At 47.2% G+C, this 19,277-nt stretch overlaps 1 protein-coding gene across 10 annotated transcripts in view; it reads left to right on the top strand.

Annotated features, from left to right (window-relative positions):
- Positions 1 to 19,277, top strand: part of ATP6V1C2 (ATPase H+ transporting V1 subunit C2) — an 83,109-nt gene that overhangs the window by 10,373 nt on the left and 53,459 nt on the right. For 3 of the 10 annotated variants that reach the window (XM_043469350.1, XM_043469348.1, XM_043469349.1), the window contains exon 1: positions 17,547 to 17,701. In XM_043469350.1, the coding sequence (XP_043325285.1) occupies positions 17,573 to 17,701 (129 nt within the window). In that variant the 5' untranslated portion in view covers positions 17,547 to 17,572. Of the gene's footprint in view, positions 1 to 15,119; positions 15,453 to 15,592; positions 15,726 to 16,199; positions 16,531 to 17,546; positions 17,702 to 19,277 lie in introns of those variants that run through there. The other 7 variants (XM_043469353.1, XM_043469352.1, XM_043469357.1 and 4 more) reach the window with 7 other exon arrangements.

The raw sequence follows: 19,277 nt of genomic DNA, 5'->3' as shown, positions 1-19,277 counted from the left end.
CCCCTGGAGAAGGAAATGGTAACCCAGTCAAGTATTCTTGCCTGGGAAATCTCACAGACAGAGGAACCTGGTGGGCTACAGTCCATGGGGTCACAAAGAGTCGGACACGACTGAGTGACTTCACTTTCACTTAATAGCAAATTACCACAAACGTAGTGGCTTAAAGTGAAGTGAAAGTTGCTCATGTCCAATTTTTTGCGACTCCATGGACTGTAGCCTGCCAGGCTCCTTTCCTTTGTCCATGGAATTCTCAAGGCCAGAAGACTGGAGTGGTAGCTATTCCCTTTTCCAGGGGATGTAGTGGCTTAAACCAGTATCAATATTGACCCACAGCTCTGCATGCCAGAAGACTAATATGGCATGGCTGGTTCTCTGGCAGAAACAATGGTGTCATCCAGTCTGGCTGGTCTGGAGGCTCTGGGGAGAAAGCGGCTTCCCAGATCATTCTTTCTTTTGGCAGAATTCAGTGTTCTGCAGTTGGAGAACTGCCAGCCAGGGGCCACTCCTAGTTCCCAGAAGCTGATCACAAGTTCTTCCCCTGTGACTGCCGCCCCCCTCTCCTGCCATGGGCAACTCACAGAATAGACACTTGTAGTCTTTCAAGCCAGCCAGAGTAGGTCTCAGACTTCCCCTCTGCATCCAACAGAGAAGGACTCGTGTGAGTGGGTGAGCCCTATCTTAAGATCAACTGATTAGTAACCTTAATTACATTTGCAAAACCTTTTTGCCATGTGATGTGACATAATATCATATTTACAGAGGAGGGAATTATGCAAAGGTGAAGGACATTGGGTCATCTGGGAATTCTGCCTAACCATGTGCAGCTTGTATAGTTGTCACCATCACCATCATTGTCATCACAGTCGGCATGGACAGGTTGTCTTTCCCACCCAGAGAAGAAGAGAATCCCTCCTGAGTTACAGCAAGGATTTGAGAAACTAAATTAAGTACACGTGTATTCTGCTATTGGATTGAAATGCCTTTAGGACTTACCTATAAATTTTCGTATTCTTTTAATACTTTGCTCTTGATCATGTGTCCTGTAACCATAGTCACTCATGTACTCATTCAGCAAATTTCTACTGAGGGATGTCCCTGGTGGTCCAGTGGTTAAGAATCCACCCGCCAGGGCAAGGGACAGGAGTTTGATGCCTGGTCTGGGAAGATTCCGCATGGTGCAGGGCAAGTAAAGCCCACGTGCCACAACCACTGAAACCTGCATGCTCTAGAGCCCGAGCTCCTCAACAGGAGAGTAGTCCCCACTTGCCATAACTAGAGAAAACCCATGCGCAGCAGTGAAGACCCAGTGCAGCCAAAAAAAAATGTAGCTGTTGAGTTACTACTGTGTGTTCAGGCATTTGTCAGTATGTCTGCTTCAGGTGGTTGGGTTCTAGAAGGCAGATTGGAAGTGACATTGCACCTATGAAAATGCTTTGCAGATGACATTATTATATGAAAATAAGATACTACCATGTAAGTCTTTCTCTGTGGGCTGCATTGGCACACAGATTCCAGAGTCAATATTATGAGATAATGTTCAAGTTTTCTGGAATGCACACACAGTTTGCAGATTGGTGCTGCCCTGCATTTTCACATGGCCTTGTGTTATGCTTTTTGTCCATTTTATATAGCTTGGGCAAGAAAGAGAGAGGAATAGACTTAATATTTTTGCTGTTAAAAAGATTTCCTTTTTAATTATGTTAAATCCACAAATGGACAATGGTGGATTATAGAATGTTTGATCATGGAAATCTGTTCCTTAGGTAAACACATAAACACTCCAAGTCTGTTGAATAAATAAATGAACAACTAAATTTAAAAAGTCAGAGTTACATGTTATTAAGAAAACAACTTTCATAAATGTTATCAATATAAATTTATTATTGTTTCTGCTAGTTTTTTAATTTTTTGTTTTCATTAGTATTACGTATACGGGCATTTAGCTATCTTAAACCTGAATGAGTTATTATCTACATTATGGACAAACTTAAGTTGAACTTTAGGTTAAGTAAGGCTGTGATTTGTTTTATTGTCTGCTCTAGGTAATGGTGGTAGGGGGTAATATAAGTTATCTTATTTCCACAAGATAATATAATCCAACCCTGAAATCTCCCCTCTGATTCTTTCCCTCTTTTCTTCCTCCCTTTATGTTCCATTCATTAGCCATATACTGGACCTATTTCCAGACCTCATGCATATTAGAGATAAAAGACTGCGTAGAGCACAGTCCATGCTGAAAAGGAGTCCTGAGCAGGAGAAATTAAGCCAGGGGAGGTAGCAGCAAGTCAGACTAGAAGACTTCTTATACTTGACCATGAAGACTCTCGGTAGGACCTGAGAACAAACCAGATCACAGCAAGCACCCCAAATCTTGCCCCAGACTGTGGGATGCTACCTCGCTGCACATTTCCCCCTTCAATCACACACTTAAACTTTGTGTAAATAACACCAAATACACATGGGCATGCATTTCCTGTCTATTTAAAGGAGCTTTTTTGGAAAGTTTGATGTATTTGTTGTTGTTTACTCACTAAGTCGTGTCCATCTCTTTTGTGATCCCACAGACTGTAGCCAGCCAGGCTCCTCTGTCCATGGGATTTTTCAGGCAAGAATATTGGAGTCTGTTGCCGTTTCCTTCTCCAGGGCATTTTCCCAACCCAGGGAGTGAACCCGCCTCCTACATTGGCAGGTGGATTCGTTACCACCAAGCCACCTGGAAAACCTGAGTTTCATGTGTAGAATCCTTTGACTAAGAACAGATATTTACTGAGAATGAGCACGGGCTGATTATACTACCCCCAAACTGGTGACTTCTGTGCTTGAAGGTTTATCACCATCCCCACCTTTGCAGTGGGATCACTGGCTGACGAAACCACAAGCAAATTCATTTCATCTTGAAATACCCTGATCACAGCAGGCCTCATTGAATGTAATTATTTGTTGACTCAGTTGTCAGAATTAAGCAGCTAGATTATAATAGTAGTCAATGTTTTCTGTTCTAAGAGCATTCAAAGTGATCTGGTTATAGCAAAGGAACAAAAGCCACTGGTTTCGGAAAAAAGCAACTCACTTCACAGATGACCTGCCCGAGCTCTTCAGAGCCCTAGGGCTTCCTGCTCCATCGAAACACAGACAGTGACAAGCAAGGGATGTGCAAAGGCCCAGTACAGTCATGAAGAGCCTCGTGCTCACAAGAGCCTCACTCACACCTGGTTTACAACTCTGCTGTTGCATCTTGAAATTCTTAACAATTTTTGAGCAAGAGACCCTGCATTATGTGCCCAGTCCCATGTACTGGGCATGATGGGTGCATCAACAAGGGGCCCCAACTCATTCAGGGGGTGGGGAGGCTTTCAGGAAAAGGAAGGGGCAGTGGATATTGGGAAATGCAGCCGAGAAGGTGCAAAAGAGCCAGATAGTGAACTGGTATTTGTCAAGTTAAGGCAACTGGAAATTCCCCCTGAGCTAGTGGGTGTCAAGCTAGATGGGTGGGGTCAGATTTGCAAAAGCAGCCTCTCAGGCTGATCTCTGAGTTATATTTGCTGGGTCCTGCTGGTAAGCAGTGATTGCCATTATCTGAGTGAGGAATGAGGAAGGCCTGCACATGGTACCACTAAGGACAATGAGAAAAATCAGCAGACCTTCATGATTGTCATTAGGGCTAAGGGAGAGGGCAAGGTTAAAGGTGCCTCCCAGTTTCAGGGTCAGGCATGGTGGTAGATAACACAAGAGCAGGTCGTGGTGGTGGGGAAGGGGGTGGAAGTTTGGGGAGATAAATAAATAAATGAGAAGATGTTCCTTCTCCCCACACTAATCTATAGATTCAATGCAAAACATCCGCAGGCTTTTTTTTTTTTTTTTTGGTAGAAATTAACAAGCTAATTCTAAAATGAGTAGCAGTACAAAAATTATTTTCAAAACACTTTTAAAAAACCACAAAGTTAGAGACTATTTAAAGGCCTACTATAAAGTCACCATAATGAAGATGGTGTGCTTCTGAAGGAAGAATCAACAAATATATCATGGAAAAGAAGAGTCCAGAAACAAATCCCAATTTATATTATCATTTGATTTTCATTACCACCCAAAGTTTGTAGTTTTTATTAGGTTTCATTCTTGGTGTTCATTCTTGGTATTCTATGGGTTTGGACAAAAGTGTACAATGACATGTATTCATTGTAATAGCATTGGGTTGGCTCAAATTTTCATTTCAGTTTTCCCATTAGATGTTACAAAAATATTATATGATACAAACTAGTTTCACTATCTTAAAAATCTTCTGTATTCTATATACTCATCCCTCTCCACTACAGTTGAATTTTTAAGAGTTATGAAGAACAAGTAGTTCCTGTGGAAGTGGATGAAATATCTCTGGGTAAGTGTATGGATAAGGCTTCTTAATCTGGAATCCAAGAGTCTAGGCGGACCTGCAAACCCCTTGATGATATCATATGAAAAGAAATCTTATATACATGTAATATACACATATTTTTTTCTGGGAGGAGAGATCAACAGAGAATCAAAGGGTTCTGTGAGCCCTCAAAAGCCATGAACCTCCAGTGTAGCTCAAGAGAGCAGTGGGTAATGAATGGAGACAATAAAAATAAAGGGAGGTCAGAGAAAAGACATGCAGGAAGGAGCCTGAGTGACCACATAAGATGATGGACTCATGCAAGTCCCAACAAGGGGTGATTCCAGAGGAGAGTGTTAAACGATTTGTGGTGCTAGAGAAGACTCTTGAGGGCCCCTTGGGCAGCAAGGAGATCAAACCAGTCAATCCTAAAGGAAATCAACCCTGAATGTTTGTTGGGAGGACTGAGGCTAAAGCTGAAGCTCCAGTTCTTTGGCCACCTGATGCAAAGAAGAACTGACTCACCAGAAAAGATCCTGATGTTGGGAAAGATTGAAAGCAGGAGGAAAAGGGGGTGACAGAGAGTGAGACAGTTGGATGGCACCCCTGACTCAATGAACATGAGTTTGAGCAAATTTGGGGAGATGGTGAAGGATAGGGGAGCCTGGCGTGCGGTAGTCCATGGGATCACAAAGAGTCGGATATGACTTGGCGACTGAATAACAACCTACATCGGGGAGCACTAATAAACATGACCACACCTGCTCCCTGGGATGAAAAATGGGAGGAGGATTGTTTTCAAGGAAGTGGTGAGGACAGAGCCAGATGGGGGCGGCCTGAGGAGGGAACAGCGCCCACCTACACACGCTCAGCTGGGAGATCCCTCCCACCAGGTGCGGCTCTTCCTGTCTCCATCCCTCACGAATCTGGGCCACTCTAAACTTTCAAGGCCCTGTCACTTCTCCAGGGAGGACCCTATTTGAAGTGGGTTTTCCCAGCTACTCTCAGTCTCATTCCCCCTTTTTATCTTCTTTGTAAGAACTTTAAAAAAAACTGTGAATTTCTTATTCTTATTTACCTGCTTACTTGCATCTGACCTGCCTTCCACACTAGAATGGAAGCTGCCCGAGTCCAGGGCCTTGTGTCCCCTGTGGTTACCCTAGCCGTGAGCACAGGCTTGTACACACAGTAGGCCCTCGGCAGGCAGGGGAATGCGGGTGTGCCTGGCGGTCGGGATGTGAACACACTGCCGGATGTTTAGAATGACGGAGAGAGACCTGAGGGGGCAGTGGAATGGGGCTCGGACCGAGGAAGGAGGTTTAAAGATAGATGATGATTAAGGGAATTCCCTGGTGGTCCAGAGGTTAGGACTCAACACTTTCACCGTGGTGCCCCAGATTCAATCCCCAGTCAGGGAACTAAGATCCTACAAGCTGCAAGGCACAGCCAACAATTTAAACAATCATACAGAAAGAAAGAAGGCTGAGTTTGCACGCTGAGGGGAAGGATCGTAGAATGACGGTGTGCTGGATGATGACAGACAGCTAGGAGATAACTGATAGAGGAGATGGGGGAGGCTTTTGTGATGAGCCAGGGAGGGGGTGCCAGCCTCAAAGAGGGGGACCTGTCACATCCTCTAAACAAGAAGAACAAGGCAGCAACAGGGTGAAGGACTACATAAGATGGTAAATCCATAGACTGGCAGAATTGGAAGCAACATGACATCTGAGGGTATCACTTTCCTGGGGACTGGGGGGTGAGGTCATCTTCAGAATGAAGGCTGCAAAGCCTCCAGGAGAGACTCCAGCTGAGCAGCGAGGCAGACCCGGTTGAGTCACCACGATGGTCTTGGGTCAATTTACCATGTACCCCACAAGCAGGGAGGTCTATGAGAGCAGGACCGGACCTAGCTTTCACCACTTGCCCCTGGCACCTTGAACAGTCCTGGCCTGCAGTCAGTGCTCAGTGCATATCTGTTGAAAGCACGGATGGGTGAGTGACAGAGGGAAGAGACAACGGGGCAAGGAGGCCATGTGCGGAGCCGGGCAGCATGGGGGCGCCTCTCGGGCACGGCTGGGCTGCCCGGGGGGCGGGGGGAGACTGAGCACCAAGGGTTTTGCTGAAATGAGGTGAGGTGGATTCATGGGAAGAGTAGGATGCAAGAGCGTCAGAGGTGCTGATGAGAAGGCAGTTCAGACCGTTTGCCTGGCAAGAAAAGAAGCCACATTGGGAGGAGGTGACTGAGCAGGGGAAAGCAGAGGTGTGTGTGTGTGTGTGTGTGTGTGTGTGTGGGCATGCTGAGGGCAGTGCAGTGGGAGCTGGGTATGAGAGTGGGATACTGGTATTTAAGCTTTCCAAGGTGGGGCAGTTTCAGGTGATGACAAGGCGCAGGGTGCGGCCACAGGAGTGGGCAGCTGAAAAGACAAATGGAAGGTCCTTGGAGTGGAGGAGCTTGGAGGCTGGGGATGGACACTTTCCATGGGGACAGTCAAGCCACCCCACTCGAGCTGGAGAGAAACACTGTACCAAAGTCAGATGCTTGAGTCCTCACGGAGGAGGGGGGGAGGGGCTAGATGATGACATTTCACTCATCCATCTTCATTTATTCATTCAGGAAATATTCACTGTCGATTTGCTTTGCCTTCACAGGCAACCAGGCAGACAGGGGTCTTTCCCTGACCTACTCCGCCATCTCCAAGGACCACGCAGGTCTCCGCTTTCTGCGTCCCTTCCTGGGAGGGGGAAAGGGCGGTGCCCTGCTGGAGCCTCGGCCTCAGGAGCTTCTCCACGGACACAGAGGCCTCTGGTCTGGCCACACCGGTTTCCCCCGCAGACATCCTCGAGGTGGGGGCTCAGCACGAAGGAGGCGGGTTGACACGCAGCCAGTGTGTTTGTCCTGGAAGATGTCTCCAAGTTGCCTCCAGGCTCTGGGATCAGGGGGAGGACCTGGAGCACGCTGGGAGGTTGGGAGTGAGGAGAGCAAGGCACAGAGAAACAGCAAGCGCCCAAGGTGGGATGAGACGGGCTGGCCGAAGACATGAGGGTCCCCAGGGGCCTCCCAAACTCAGACACATGTCTCAGGGTCATCCCCCAACCCAGACCCATGGCACTCTCCCAAGGGATTTCAGCAGCTAGTCTCACTAACATCTGGAAAGTCCCACTTTGTCTGTCGCTTCATCAACCTGGTTGACTCTTCAGCAGGTTTCCAAAACGCAGAGACTCGCGGAAAATTCATGCTGCTCCTCATGGCGGTTGCGTGTTGGGGACCCTCCTTCCTCTGTGACATTCTTATTCAAAACTCCCTAGGAGCGCAGTGCTCATTTTCCAAATGGATACCGTCCCAGTGTCAGTGTCACCAGATAAACCTATGGCGAGAGAAGATGGTCAAAGGGACCTTTACAACCTTCCTTTAAAGACTGCCAGGCAGGAGCCTCCTTTGTAGAGCCAGGGAACCGCCTGTGCTGTCCTCCCCACAGGCCAGGCCAAGGGGCGTGGACTCTCCCCTCGGCTGGCTGCAGGCTCTCAGTGGAATGCCAGGACGAGGAGGACAGGACCGGCCACTTCCTCCATCACTGTCACCTGTGCTCCGGCCTGCTGGCCAGGCGCAGGTCTCCAGGATCAGTTCGGGAAGAAGAGCCCACAGCACTAATCTTGGTGACTCAGATTTAGGGTCTGGACGCACTAGATCATCTCCAGAGCTAGCTGCAGACTGAAGGCCAGAGAGGGGATGGGGGCACCTGGGCCAGGGTGCTCCCACTCCAGCCATGAACCCAGCAACTTGCTCCCCAAGATGTTGGCTGCACAATGCTGAGATCAAAGCAGAGTTCAGGACTCCGGGAATCTGACGCACTTGACCTCTGAGATTATTAAGCACAGCATGCTTCTCAGAACCTCAGGTTCAGCAATGTTTATCAGATGCTGACCAAGCCAAGGTTCACGGCTATGAATATTTATTGATCAAACTATTAGCTATCTGATGATATGTTTGTTGTGTCACAGACCGTATCAAGGTGATTATGAGAATTCACTCATTACACAGACCTTTACTGGCAGCCGTCCTTGTGAAGGTGGAGATGAGGACAAGAGTGAAGGCTGCTGATCCAACCCAGCAATGAGGACAGACAGACGGACTGCAGGCTCTTGGGCCACGGCTCTGAAACCCCTGAGAGAGGAATGGGAGGGAATCCAAACAAGGATTTAGAAAGGTTTCACCAGCAGGTCACGCTTGAGTGGCCTTGTTTGTTTTTCGGTTACCTTTTTGGTAAATGGTATTTGTGGTTGCTTTCTATATTTTAACAGCTTTCTTGACAAATATTTCACATACCATACAATTCACACATTAAATTACAATTCTTTTTTTTACACAGTTGTGCAATCATCGCCACACTCAACCTCACTTTTGCATCATCCCTCGGAGAAACTCTTAGCAGCCACTTTCCGTTTTCCTCTAACTCTTCCCCACCCCCTTGTTTTCCCCCAAACCCTAGACAACTACTCATCTGCTTTCTGCCTCAATGAATTGGCCTATTTTGGATATTTCACCTAAAGTGAATCATGACAATTTATGGTCTTCAGTGACTGGCTTCAGTGTTGTCAAGGTTCATTCATATTGAAGCAAGTGTCAGTGCCCCACTCCTTTCTGTTTGTTTTTTGCCTGGCTATCAGTTCCCTGACCTGGGACTGAAGCATGGCCACAACAATGCAAGCCCAGAATCCTAACCCCTAGGCCACCAGGGAACTGCCCACCCCTGCTCATTTTCATTGCCAAATAATATTTCATTGTGTGGATATGCCACATTTTATTTACCTGTTCATCAGGCAATAGACATTTGAATTGTTTTGGGGTATTATGACTAATGCTGTTGTTCACATTTGTGTCCAAGTTTTTGTGTGTATGTAGTTTGAATTTCTTCACTATATACCTGGGAGTGAGGTTGCTGGGTCATCTGGTAACTGTGTTTAACGTTTAAGAAACTACCAAACTGTTTTCCAAGGTGGCCGAGCCATTTTTTATTGCCACCAACAGTGTATGAGGGTCTCAAGTCATCTTATATCCTCATCAGCACTCGTTTTCCTTTTTTAAGTTCTAGCTCTCTTGGTGAGTGTGAAGTGGCATCACATAGTGGGCCCAACTTGGGTTCATGGTCATAAACTTAAAGTAGAATTGTAAGGGGGGGAAAACTCTCATCAATCCTGTCTGGGTCTCTGGCTGGGCCTAAGAATTAAACTGACACAGAACAAATTAACAGGAGAAAAGCATACAATTTTTTTAAAAAACCAAAGCAGGAAGCTTTTACATCTTTCAGACAAGCACACAATGAATTTGTGACAAATGGACAAGACAAAGGGGCTTATATGAGGGGTAGTAAATGGTGAAGAAGTAACCTTGGAAGATAAGGGTTAGTTTAACAAGGATGTTGGTACAGATCTTAGTCGCCAGCTCCCCCCCCCAACCCCCCCACGCTGCCCATCTTTAGTGATAAGAAAGTCTTTCTTCCCCCTGGATCAAGGAGGACACTTTCATAAGGGAGCTTTATCTCCTGCTTTCAGGAAAAAGAACAAGATCAGTGTCCTTCTTGCCCCTGATATTTCTTAAGTGCCTTTCATTCAAAGTAATCAATATGCCAAAGTGGCCTGTTTGGGGGTGAAATATTCCAGTCTCTGCCTCTATCTGCATGTCTTCTTCCCCATGTGTCTCTCTCTGTGTCTTCTCTTATGATAAATCCAGTATGATGTCATCCCAGTATCCTTAACTAATTATATCTTCAAAGACCCTTTTCGTAAATAATGTCCATCCCATAGACAGAGGAGCTGACAGCTACAGTCCATGGGGTCACAAAGAGTTGGACATGACTGAGCAAGCACAAAACTTCTGCATCTGAGATTCAGGTGGATGTGAATTTCTGTTGGGGAGAATACTATTCCATCTGCTACAGGAGATGACAGTAAAGATGATAATGACCTAGAGGAATCAAAAGAAAGAAGACAAGTAGGCAGATTCAAGATATATTTTAATTAATTTATTTTAAAAAATTTCATTTGAGTATAGTTGGTTTGCAATGTTGCATTGGTTTCAGGTGTAGAGCAAAGTGAATCAGTTATATTAATACATAACCCACTCTTTTTCTTTAAGATTCTTTTCCCATATAGGACATTACAGAGGACTCAGGACTGAATAGAGTTCCTTGTGCTATAGAGTAGAACATGTAAAGTATGCTTTGGATTGGCTATTAAGAAGCTACTGAAATGAAGGACTGAAGAACAGAATGGAACACAAGAAAACATTCACTTCATGTTTTTCAAAGGTTGTAATAAAGCTAGGAAAGTCCTTTTGGGTTGCAACAGATATTTACTTATTTCCATATCTAAACATTTGAATGTTTGCTATATGCCAGGCCATGTTTGGGCTTCTCTCATGGCTCAAATGGTTAGGAACCTGCCTGCAATGCCTAAGACCCAGGTTCGATCCCTGGGTCAGGAAGATCCCCTGGAGAAGGGAATGGCAACCCACTCCAGTATTCTTGCCTGGAAAATCCCATGGACAGAGGAGCCTAGTGGGCTACAGTCCATGGAGTCACAAAGAGTCGGACATGACTGGGTGACTAACACACACACACACAGAGGCCATTTTTATTGTACTTCTGGTGGCGCAGTGGTAAAGAATCCACCTGCCAGCGCAGGAGATGAAAGAGACGTGGGTTCCATCCCTGGATTGGGAAGATCCCCTGGAGAAGAGAACGGCAACCCGCTCCAGTAGTCTTGCTTGGAAAATTCCATGAACAGAGGAGCCTGGTGGGCTACAGTGCAGTTGGTTGCCAAGAGCAGGGCACGACTGAGCGACGAAGCACGTACACGTCAAAAACAACAACAGGCCCTTGGTGTCCCCGAGTTATAGGTGAGGAAATCTGACTACAGGAGCTTGTACTTGGAAAGGGCACAGCTGATCCATGCCAGAACTGGAGACTTGAGGTCAGATCCTCTCAAGTCCAAGGCAGAGCTTGAAACGCTGGTGGGTTCTCTTTGCTGGAGCCGGGAGACTCCTCCTTAAGTTCTGGCTGCTCCTTCCTTCCTCCTGGGTTAACTGCATCAAAGACACGTGAGACATGACTGAATGCATGAGTGACAGACGGGGCACGTGTTTACAACTGGGCAGAATCAGTATCTTCCAAAAGAACCTAGGAGGTGGGGGAAAGGAACTTGGAAATGAGAAACAAAAGAAGACAAAGAGGCCAAGGAGAGAGAGGGGCTTTTTAAGGCTGCTGATACTCAGAGCACACCTTGACTGACGACTGACTGGTAGGGACCGGTCGCTGAGCCCTGTTGTTTAATCTTCAGAAAAAAGTTACAAAACATGAACGATTACTATCCCCACTTTATAGCCCCCTGAGCCCAAGTAACTGTGCAAGTTTACCTGGCTGATGAGTGAAAGAGCCAGGAATTGAACTCCACATAGTGGGTTAGAAGCTGCTTCTGTGGACTGGAGGAGTCATTTAGATATTGTCGTGTAACACTCAGAAGAATGAAGTTCAAATCCCAGGCCTACCATTGACTGTACTCTCAGTCGACTCACTCAATCTCCCTGGGCTTGTTTCCTCATCTGTGAAATGAGGATCATGGCACTTCTTGAATGTTTATATCTCATTTTTATGCGTGTGCCACATCCTGCTCCGCATTTTGTATTCATGGCTTCATGAGTCGGGACAGCTCGAAATTCTGTTTACCATGCTTGTTTTGCTCTACCACGGGTCTGAAAACTGATTTATTTTTGCAAACTCCACGGAGGCTGGAAGATACTGGGAAAAAAAAAAACAACTTGTTAAATGAAATGAACACTTATCTCTGTGTACTTGAGTAAAGGAGTCATGAGAATTCTTCGGCCTTATTTTCTTCAAGAAAAAAAATGAACACCATCAGGACGCTGTCCTTAAAATCACAAGGGTATTGGCTGGATGACAAAATGTAGATCAAAGTACTCTGAGTCCCTGGAGAAAGATGTCGGGCAATAACAAGGGATTATTATAATATGCCAAACGTAATGGCAAATAATATGCCAAACGTAAACCCCTAGAGACCTAAGAAAGCAGAGGGAGTGAGAGGTGAAGGGAACCTTTACTGAGCACAACTGGTTCTCGGGCTCCGACTTTGGTGCTTCGAACACTGTTTTCTTTCATCCTCACAGCAGGCCTGAAAGGTGAGCATAATTGCCCTCCTTTTTAAACATAGGAACCCTGTAGCTCAGCGAGGTTAAGCAGTTTATCAGATTATCTGATTCCAAAACCTAATCTCTTCCTACAACCCCATGCTGACACTCCAGGGACAATTCAGCTTGCATTTTTCTCCTCTAGAGACCTGTCCCTTCAGAAAAACTTCCCTGGGTCCTTCTCAGCAAAGTCTAAAAAAATCTACCCAAGCCGATTGCAGGTGGAATCATGCATCTTTGAAAAGAGTTGTCTCCATGCAGTAAGGAAGAGGGTACCGTGTGGGAGAGGCCAGTGGATAACAGACCAAAAACACCAGCCTTGTCCTTCTGGTTCCCAAACCTGATGGGACTGTTTCCTTCTGCACAATTTAGCTGGCTCAGTGCACAGCCAGTGACAGCTGCAGAAATGTTTCTGGAATATTTAGCCAAAGCCAAATTCATAATACGCTAGAGATGATTCAAGGCTGATGGCATTTCCTCCCCGGCCTTTTTTTTCCCTGGGAAGAGATAGCACTCTTGAACCTGGGTTGTAACCTGGGTTCTTCCAGAATTAAAAAAGGTCTATAAACCTTTTTTAATTTTCATAACCTGGGGGTATTTTATAAATGTTGGTCAAGGCACTTCAACTTAGAGCAGCTTTTAGAGACTTTGGGAGTGGGAGGTGGAGAATTTGAACATGGGTGTTAAATGCTGCTTCAGGCTAATATATGGAAGGAAACCACTTTTGTTCTATTGATGTATGGGATGGGAATGCTGTTTTGTATTCTCCTAATATTCTAAAGGGGGCTTCCCTTGTGGCTCAGCTAGTAAAGAATCTGCCTGCAATGTGGGAGACCTGGGTTTGATCCCTGGGTTGGGAAGATCCCCTGGAGAAGGGAAAGGCTACCCACTTCAGTATTCTGACCTGGAGAATTCCATGGAGTCCATGGGGTCCATGGGGTCGCAAAGAGTCGGACACGACTGAGCAACTTTCACTTCACAATATCCTAAAGGATCAGCTCTACAACTTTTGGTTGATGTCTCTCTCTTTCTGTTAAAGAGTGATCTCACTTTATAGGGAAACAGGAGAATAATACCTCGATTCAAAATGGATAAGTACAAATAGTGTCTTGAAAACTGCAAATCAAAAAGCCCTGGGGCAAGACAGTTGTTTCTGTCTCTCTCAGTCTCTCTCTCTCTCTTTTTTTTTTCTTTAAGATGTAAGTTGTTAAAAAAAAAAAAAAAAGATGTAAGTTTTTCAGCAAGATCTCTTTGTCTTTGAAATCAAATGTATCTGACTCAAGTTCTGGTGTGGTAAATTAGTGATAACATAGACTGATAAATTTATTTTTATCTCTAAAAAGCAATCCATAGCAGGATGCCAAACTTTATGTATAACATATAATCTCAGTCATGTCCTAAAGCCCATATTTGTATATATGAATATACATTAAAAAAAAAATAACAGAGGCAATTTGAATGTTAACAGTGGTTATTTTTAAATTGTGGAAATATAGCCTTTGAGCTCTAGAGCCTGTACTCTGCAACAAGAGAAGCCACGGCAATGAGAAGCCCAAGCACCACAACCAAGGATAGCCCCCACTCGCTGTAACTAGAGAAAACCTTCACAGCAACGAAGACCCAGCACAGCCAACAATAACTAAATAATTAAGTGGTTTTTTAAAAAAAAATGCAAAAGACCAGAAAGATTGCAGATTCTGAGTAAGATGAGCAAGACTACAGTCCTTATTCTTTTCTTAATCAGATGTCCTAGAGTTAATTCGTGTCAGACTTTTATTTCACCAAAAAAGAGGAAATCAGATTTATAAAAAGAAAAGGATTCACAAGCAAAGTTGGGGACACTTCTAAACACGTTGCCCAATCTCTAAGAAGCCAGGTCTCTGAACAAGGAAGGATGGGAAAACCTGGACTGAGATGGAAAGCACAGGTTCTCACAGTGAGGACCCAGGCCTGCCTGCAGGCTTTCTGGGAGCAGTCAGAAGGACATGGGATTTGGATCAGAGGCCTGAGTTCCACTCACAGCATTGCCACTTATCATCATGTGACACCAGCAATTCCAGCGACATCTGTGGGCATTGATGCTGTTCATGAAAGAGGTCTGCTCCCAACTCTGTGTGTTAGTTGTTCAGTCACGGCCAACTCTTTGCAACGTCATGGGCTGAAGCCCACCAGTCTCCTCTGTCCATGGGATTCTCCAGGCAAGAATACTGGAGTGGATTGCCACTCCCTTCTCCAGGGGATTTTTCTGACCCAGCAACCGAATCCAAGTCTTTTGCATTGCAAGCAGATTCTTTACTATCTGAGCCACCAGGGAAGCCTGACTCTAGGGATCTGTCTTCCTTGGCTGGAAAGAATGGCATTCCAGATAAAGTCCAAAATACGAGACCCCACGTCAATGTACAACCAGGCCACTCCTTCCTTGGAATTGCCACTTAACCATCCTGCACACACTGGGTTTCCTCATCCTTGGTTTCAGGTGTCCTCCCTCGGGAGGGAGTGTCGCAAGGACTGACTAATGCGCTCGCGTGTCCCAATCACGATGATACAGTGGACAGCTGCAGGGAGTTCCTACCTGCCATTCCCAGCTCTACAATAGGATTGCAGGGCCATCCTGCCCTGACTTTAAAAGTCACCTTTCCGTCCTGCATCTGGGGTTCTTACGCTTTAGGCTTCTTTCCAGAGGTCTGAGAGCATACCCTGTAGCAGGTGGCCAGTCTGGCTAACTTCATGCGGCAAGGGGGAGTCCACACTCAGGGACGCAACTGAAACTTCTTCAACATCCTCTCCCTCCTAAAAAATAATTTAGAGATTTTAATCTTTCCCAGAAACCACTGAAAATATCCGCGAAAAAGGATGCACTAAAGTTTCCTCCTAGCCTCCAGAGAAAATGGATTTTTAGAGGTGTGTGTGTGTGTGTGTGTGTGTGTGTGTTTCCTTTTCTTTAAACACTCACACGTTAATTTCTGGGGGGTTCCCTCTCTTGTTTTCAAACAGCACGGATTGTGAGCTCAAACCGCGTTTCTACGCGGTAGTTTTATTGATAAATTCCTTCTATAGTCACTGCGATTACAAAGGCGGTCAAGTCCGGTGGGCGCGCCCTGAGGTGGAGAGTTTCCTTGGCAACCGAGTGCAAGCTCACACCCACGTCCAGAGGAAGACTGTTCCTCTGCGCAGGTGAGTGTTCCAAAACATAAATGAACCTGTCGTGGCGCTTTCCACAGGGCAGTTCTGTCTGTTAGTGATCCCCCTTGAGACCCGGTCCCCGGTTGCTGTCCAGGGATGGAGTAGAGGGTGGAGAGACGCGAGGAGGGCAGGTGTCCGGGTCCCCAGCGCCTTCCTTGTTTCTCTCGGTCGTCCGCTCTGCTCCGTCGCGGGGTTGGGACCCCCGTCTGATGCTCTCCAGAATCCCTCCGGTCCCCAGTCCAAGCCGATCGGGGTTCGGGGATCTGGCCAAGACGCGAAGGGAACGGATCCGCCGCCCCCTCGCGCGGCACGGTGGCCCCAGCTGCCCCGCGCCCCGACCCCGGCTGCGGCGGGAGGCGGGCTGCCTGGTATGCAAATACCCGGCGGGGCGGGAGCCGCCTCCCGCTCGTATAAAAGCTCGGGGCGGGGCGCGGCGCAGAAGCCGCTGCCTCCCGGGAGCCGGCCGTGCGCTTTGGCCCAGCGCCCGCCCACTGCCTCCCCGCGCGGCCCGCGGGCTCCCGGTAAGGACGCGCGGCGGCTCGAGGACCCGAGGCGGCGAGGGGACAGGGCGCGCGTCGCGACCCGGGGGACCAGAGAGAGCTGCCCGCGTCCCCTTGGTCCCCGCTCCTCCTCGACCCACGCGCGCCCTCCACGAGCTTTCTCCGTGGGAACCCGGGAGTCGGCTCTTCTGCTGCGCCCTCCCAGGGGCCGGGGCAGGTGGCATCTCCTCGGGGCCTGTTTGTCGCCAGGCCATCAGCGATCAAAAGCGAAAGGAACTGCGTTCGGTGTGCGCGAGGTTAGGAGGGGTGAAGATTCTCCCGGAGTGGAGGGAGACGGGGGTCGACCAGAACGATGGGACTTGCACTATGGGACTCTGGCTGTAATTATCCTGGGGTTTTTCGTGACCATCCGGGGAGCTGCTTTGGGAGGCGATGGAAGGGAGGAATAAGCCGAGGGGAGAAAGGTGTGGGTGTGTACACGTTTGAATGAACAGAACGAATCGACTTTAGACGCTGGACAGAAACTTCCAACCAGACTCAGCATGTTACCCACCTCTGCAGAGTAGACACCTAGTCTTGTGGGAAAATGACTTTAATATTCCCCTCTCTTTCCCTCCCCCGCCCCAACCTTAGTTTACAAAAAGAGGTTTTTCTGAAGTCTTTTTTTTTTTTTTCGTATTTATTTGGCTGCACTGGGTCTTAGATGCAGCATGTGGGATCTAGTTCACCAAGTCCCTGCCCTCCCCAACCCTGCATTGGGAGCGTGAATCTTAGCCATTGGACCACCAGAGAAGTCCCTTGAAGTCTTTTAAAATTAGCATCAATCTCAAGGTTGGTTGGTTACGATATGGGTTTGCCCAGGCTGCCCTTTGTGGAAGTGCCTCCTCTGTGGTTCCTGCATCCTGGCACACACACAGTCCCAGGAGAGGGAGAAAAACAGTCCAGGAGGTGCCCAAACCCAGGCTACTGTCCCCTGCTTTGTGATATCCCATGTGGGTCTTTCTCTGGAATAGGAGAGACAGAAACCTCAATCCTCCTCCTCCTCCCCTCAAAACCGGTCAGAATCACCCGAGGGAAGGAGGATATTTGGGAGTCTTTGTGAAGACCCGAGGGCTTTCCAGGTGTAGATAAGCCTGGGGCACATGGCTGTCCTTGGAGCCATAGAATCTGAACTGGAAGGTCATAGAAGGAATGGGAAGTGGGAAAAGCGGAGAAGATTAATTTTGAGGGAAGGGAGTGGTGAAGAGGTAGAGATATTTGACACTTGTTTCCTCCTGTTTCTGTTTGTGTGTGTTGCTGTGGTTCTGGTTAGCAGCTGGATCAAAGAAGACTGGAAACATGTCGGAGTTTTGGTTAATTTCTGCCCCGGGAGATAAGGAAAATTTACAAGCCCTGGAGAGGATGAACACAGTTACCGCCAAGTCCAACCTGTCTTATAACACCAAATTCACAATTCCTGACTTCAAGGTACAATTTCCTGGGGAGGAGGAAGGAGGTCATGGGCTGGGGTGGGTGTCTTCTGGAAAGCCAAGGAGAAAAAATATGTCAAAGGCACCAACGCTGGGGTTCAGCCTGGGTGTGAGGCTGGACAAGGGGTTTCCAGATGGGACTGGCTTGGGTGGGGGCTTCACGAATAGTCCCAAATGAACTGTGGTAACTGTGGACACAGAGCCACGGACAGAACGAGCAGGAGACAAGGGTGTGGCTAGCAGTGTCTTCAAAAGGTGGAAAGGGTGTCTTACACACTTGGGTCCTCAGGAGTTGTTCTCAGATCCTTTCTGTCTTCAACATCTAAGAAAACCAACATGGTTTAAATGTGCAAGCTTGGAGATGTTCATCCTTGATTGCGTTCTTGGGCTGGGAGCAGGATGGGCAATCCAGCATCCCTCTGGTTCTGGTGGAGAGAGAAGGAAGGAGGTTCACTGATAACTACGTAGATGGCGGAAAGAGATTTTAAAATGAAACAGACATGACAGAGGAGCAAGATATGTGAAATCTTTAAAAAAAAAATTTGGTAATCCTTTAAAAATTTATTTATTTGGCTACACTGTGGGATCTTTAGCAAACTCTTCAGTTCAGTTCAGTTGCTCAGTCATGTCCGACTCTTTGCGAACCCCATGGACTGCAGCACACCAGGCCTCCCTGTCCATCACCAACTCCCAGAGTTTACTCAGACTCATGTCCATTGAGTCAGTGATGGCATCCAACCATCTCATCCTCTGTTGTCCCCTTCTCCTCCCGCCTTCAGTCTTTCCCAGCATCAGGGTCTTTTTCAAATGAGCAAACTCTTAGTTGTGGCAAATGGGATCTTAGTTCCATGATCAAGGACTGAACCCAGGCCCGCTGCACTGGGAGCGTGGAGTCTTAGCCACTGGACTACCAGGGAAGTCCCTGTAGTCTTCTTAACTTCAAAAAGAGTAGACTGTTTGCCATCTTTCCTCCAGGAGAAGAAGCATAAGGCAGTCTTTCTGCCCTACAAATCTCTCTTGGGATCTGGAGTGCGTGTGTGCTAACAGTCAGTCCTGTCCGACTCTTTGCAACCCCATGAACTGTAGCCTACCAGGCAAGAATACTGGAGTGGGTTGCCATGTCCTCCTCCAGGGGATCTTCCCAACCCAGGGATCACACCTGCATCTCTTATGTCTCCTGCATTGGCACGTGGGTTCTTTACCACTAGCGCCACCTGGGAAGCCCAGGTTCTGGAGGCATGTTGCTAAGCGCCCAGAGGCAGTTCTTCTAGTGAATTGCTATATAATCCTCTTTTAAACCTCAGTTTGCCTCTCTGGCAAAAGAGCTGCATAGTTGTTGGTGAGGCTACTGCATTTAACAGAGTTTATGGACTGGGACACTGAAGGCCTGTACACCACAACTTTAAGTGCATCGGTCACCACTCCCACATTATAGATCAGGACGGGCTGTGAGGAAGGAAACTGGGGCTGTGGAACTGGTAAGCAGCAACACTGGCTTCTGAGCTCATTTCTTGATGATTTTTCCAGCCTGCTGTTGTTTGTCCATGGTCACATATGTGAAGCTTAGTAAATGA

This window comes from Cervus canadensis, chromosome 5 (assembly GCF_019320065.1).
Source record: "Cervus canadensis isolate Bull #8, Minnesota chromosome 5, ASM1932006v1, whole genome shotgun sequence".
Classification (NCBI taxonomy): domain Eukaryota; kingdom Metazoa; phylum Chordata; class Mammalia; order Artiodactyla; family Cervidae; genus Cervus; species Cervus canadensis.
Note: the sequence above shows the minus strand (reverse complement) of the source record. Positions and strands in the feature narration are given on the sequence as shown.